This window comes from Nicotiana tabacum, unplaced genomic scaffold, assembly GCF_000715075.1.
Source record: "Nicotiana tabacum cultivar K326 unplaced genomic scaffold, ASM71507v2 Un00002, whole genome shotgun sequence".
Classification (NCBI taxonomy): domain Eukaryota; kingdom Viridiplantae; phylum Streptophyta; class Magnoliopsida; order Solanales; family Solanaceae; genus Nicotiana; species Nicotiana tabacum.
In genome coordinates this window covers 2,429,186-2,433,614 of record NW_027438240.1, presented here as the reverse complement: position 1 = coordinate 2,433,614, position 4,429 = coordinate 2,429,186, and the positions used below count along the sequence as shown (strand labels likewise).

Below are 4,429 nucleotides of genomic sequence, written 5' to 3'. Positions count from 1 at the left end.
ATATGCAATACATGCTCACCCTATTCACAGAAATATAAACCTTCAGATCTAACCCGTCCTAGCCCAGACCAGAGAATTTCACATTGTATTCATACAAAATTGTGCTTTTTCGTGTAAAGGTTTTGTGCAGGGCTGCAGGCAAGAAAATGAGCAGGCTAGTTTAGCAACAGTGGTACAATCTTCTTTCAGTACTCCAAAAGAAAGAATTCACAAATATATTCACCTTAAGGTCATTAAGCATCCACTAACAAATAGCCACTTTACATATGTGTGTGTGTGTGTGTACACATTTATATGGTATTATCTAGAGCATGTATCAGAAATATATTAGTATAGTTTTGAGTAACTTGAAGCCTAACAGAGCAAGCCAAAGAAACCCTGATGAGAAGTATCATCATTTTGCAACCTTCGCATTTGTATAAATACTAATCCATGAAATCTAACCAATATTCATAGTACAGAAAGGTAATTCATCCCTAAAATAAGCTGTCCGAGACCAGAAAGTGATCTCTCCAGCATGGCAGTAGCTACTAGCTGATGCCACAAAGCAAAGAAATCTAGTAAATAACAATCTGGAATCACTTACATCATCAGCCACCAAGGAGAAGCGCCATATCCTACAGCAAATTGTGATGTGCTGTACATGTTTTCAAAGCTCTTACTGGTGGTTCCAGCTCCATCCACTCGTGTAGAAAAGTTAACTCACTAAGGCCCAAAAGTAGAAGCTATCCATTGTATCAGATGCTAATTTTCCATTGTACCCTCAGTATTGTTTAAGAGACTACTTTTTAATGCATAATTAGTTTGCAACTTTTTATTCAAACAAAGGGATAGTAGATTCAAATAGCAGAGAGCTAACATCTCCTAAAAATTTGTACATACCATCAAGCGACTAATTGCCTCTTCACTCAGAACTTCAAAAAAGCTGAAGCGAATTGTATGTAGAAGCTAGAGACACCATAAAACGCTAATATATCACATCCCGTAGCTATTATTGAATCTGAAGCGAAAGAACTACAAGCAAAAAAAAAAAAAAAAAAAGAAACCAGAGCAGGCTCACAATCAGAGAAGTGCCTAGATCATGCAAGCTTCTCTTGTTCCAAATTCACTCACACTTTGTTTCCCTTTGATGTAACATAATAAAAGGGAAAAGTCAACTATAGGTTACTTCCTAGAAAATTTTACAAGGTTCACTGAAGCATAATCATTATCCCCTAGATAGATATTGTCAATCACGATAGAAACTCTACTTCATTTGACCCAAAAAAAAGGGAACAATCACACCAATAAAAAGGAACACTTCCAAGACAGCAGTAAGCTCAATAGTTCAAATCCTGGTTGTCGTCATCTTGATACAGATTAAAATTAAAACATATACTACACGGAAAGAATGTCTTCTCCTTCCTTACCAGCAAGTATCATACAATTTATAATGGTTCTTTCTCCAAGATAACACAAATATCTTAAAAGAAAAGTTTGCATATGTCATAATATCCACACATATATAGATATGCACAACTTAAAAACATCAACATAAGTAAAAGTCGTTTGAGAAAGATATCAAATCAGCTCCGTACTGAGAAAATAGACTTCAAATTTGACAGAAGTAGCTCGAGTGTGACATTGGCGAACATGCGAAGCATTTAATCCTCCAACTCAGTGGAAACATCTATCGCAACGATAGATGAAAAAACACAGTAACATAAGTAGTAGTATCAATCAACCATCAATGCATTTGAAGCCCCTGCAAACACACAACCAAACTATGAACAAAATGGTGCAGACGATTAAATCCAACGATAAGACCACCCAAACTTGCTTCTTCCACACTTTCTTGGCCTTTTGATGCCCCACTTCTCCATGAACCAATCCACCATTCTTTTGCATAACAACTGAAAATTCTCTGCTCAATTTGATCCCATGGTCATCACGAATATCCACATTCACATTCTTCTCACTAACCTCTTCCTGCCTCTTCTTAAACTGCCCGAAAAACCTCTTCTTTTTCTGTTTCAAACTATTAGCAGCATCAGCAAGCAACGGCATTGACCCCATTTTCTTCCCTTTAACAGAATCCAAACTCGAGCTCCGCCCATGATCCTCCAGCTCACTCCTCGTCGAATGGGAACCTTCACCCTCATCCACATCACCCTCATCCACATCATTGATACTCGAATCCAACAGCTGGTGAAAAACCGGGTTCAGCTCACCCTGAAAGCAATGCGAATGGAGTTTATCCAATCTCTTCCTCCCAGATGATCGGTCCATCACTTCGCGAAACGCGCCTTTAACCCTGCTTAAAAACGCTAACCCATCAGACTTATCAATCTTTTCAGAAAAAATGGCGAAAAACACAAATGCGTTTTCGATTAAGAAAGTGTACGTCCTGTTGCGGACGGTGTGGGTGAAAAAGGTATGTAAAGGTGGAGTCTTTTCAAGGCATTTTAAGGCAATGGAACCAAGATCGGCATCCTTTGAATTGATTTCAGCAAGGATGATTGTTCCTTTAGCAACACAAGCGTAGTAGACCAAATTCGGATCCGGAATCATCATTTAGGTGACCCCAAATAATTAAACATCCAAATCAATCGGATCCGAAACATCCAAGGAGAGGAAATGTAAATATATCAGTTGAAATAAATAGATACAAAATAGCAGATATGTATGTAAATCTAGAGAAATCTATAGAAAGGAGAGAACATAGAGATTTTGATTGCAGATTATTGGGAGGTGAGAGAAAGATCAGGGAGAGTTAGGGTTTGGGAGGGAAAGGGAAAGCAGGGATTGTTCTCTCGGCCATGGGAGAGAGGAGAGAGGGAGAGAGGAGAGAGAACAACCCGTAATCAAACTTTTATTTCACCAAAAGAAGGGATTAGATTATTTGGAAATAAGAAGGATGGTACTAGATTATTGTTCTTCTTTAATTATCTCTTTTATCTTTTTTGCATTTACATTCAAGTTTATTTGCCTCTATTATTCAAAAACAGTTGGAGGGGAAGTTGATTTTTTAGCAAAGCTGACCTCTCTCATTTTAGGCCTTAAATCGAGTACATATCTAATTATTAAGATAGTGCATTTAAATATAAACCTAGTGTTTACCTGTAAAACGGTATAGTTGAATTTGTTCGTAGTTTATCGACAAGCGAATTGATTTGATCCCAAAATAATAAATAAATTAAGTAAAATGCAAGACTTAGCATTGAAATCGAGATAAAGCAGCAGATAGCTTTGGTTCCGGGGGCAGAACTTCCGGAGGCAACAATACAAGTATTAGTGGGCAAGAAATAAAGTATTATTGAGCTTTTGAATAATATATAGCATAAGTTTGTCAGAAAATTTGTGTCCTTACAATGGCTGTTGAAATCACTATTTATAGTTGCACATAGGGAACAAGGTCCTAGGATCAAGCCCCTCTTAAATGACAATTATGGAGGCCATTGAAGAATGTGTAACGGCAGGCTATGAATGTCATAATTCTCTATAACGGACTGTGTATTTAATATTGCAAAATATTCTTCATTGAATGCTACCGGGTAGCAGGCACTCGTTTGTCTTCACTAGCAATATTCCCTTTTTGGGGCTCTCCGAAGCTAACCGACGTTGCTGCCCCTGGTCTTGGTTTTCACCTGTCGTACTTTCCGTCTATCTCTGGTTCCACATGTCGCTCTATTATACGAGTATTTAATATGAACCAATTTTACCCTATACAGATAGTCCCCCTACTTTCCGGTGGCATATCCTTGTGTCATCGGGAAGTTGGTGAAGATACCTTTCTTGGCGGGAAGTTTTCTGATCTCCTCTGAAAAGTTTATGACGCTTAATTAGATGCATGTATCTCCGCATTTAATGCTCTGAACACGCGTCACTCCACGATTTAGCAGTACTTTCGCCGATTCTAGAGATAATCATAGCCACGATTTTAGCCGCCTATTCCTTTACTTAAACGCCTCACACTCCTTCTTTTACACTTCATAATTTTTCAAAACTCTCTCAACTTCTTTGCATCCAACTTTTCCTAACTTTCACTCCTCTTTATTCTTCTTCTTCAAAGAACTCCTACTTCCATCTGCTAACCATGGCTTCCTCCTCCAAGAAATCCAGCTCTTCAAAAAATAAAGAAAGCACCGATGACGTTGCTCCTCCTATAGTGAGCACCATTATCCCCAGAAATCTCAATACAACCAAGGATTTTAAGGAGAAATTTCCTTCTGCTAACTCTCGCACATGGGCTGTTGGTGTGTACCCTTCTTCTATCCGTCCTTCTGGCATTCTTGTTGTGAAGGAAGACTGTGATTGTCATGACTTGAACATCATTGATCCCAATCTGGCGGAGTGAGTAACTACCCCAAGAAGCGCTTTACATATGTTTACATGTATCCCTTCACTTTGGGCCCTTTCTCATTGAGCGGGAGACTTGACTCCTTAATCT

General features: G+C 38.5%; 1 protein-coding gene across 1 annotated transcript; it reads right to left on the bottom strand.

Moving 5' to 3' along the window:
- Nucleotides 1-1,317: 1,317 nt before the first annotated feature.
- On the bottom strand, nt 1,318-2,900 carry LOC107780739 (phytolongin Phyl2.2-like). Its single transcript, XM_016601321.2, has one exon. It carries the CDS (start codon nt 2,551-2,553, stop codon nt 1,720-1,722), a length of 834 nt encoding a protein of 277 aa, XP_016456807.1. The 5' UTR covers nt 2,554-2,900; the 3' UTR covers nt 1,318-1,719.
- Nucleotides 2,901-4,429: the final 1,529 nt, after the last annotated feature.

Coding starts and splice junctions, on each gene's coding strand:
- LOC107780739 (XM_016601321.2), bottom strand. CDS start 2,553: ATGATGATTCCGGATCCGAATTTGGTCTACTACGCTTGTGTTGCTAAA.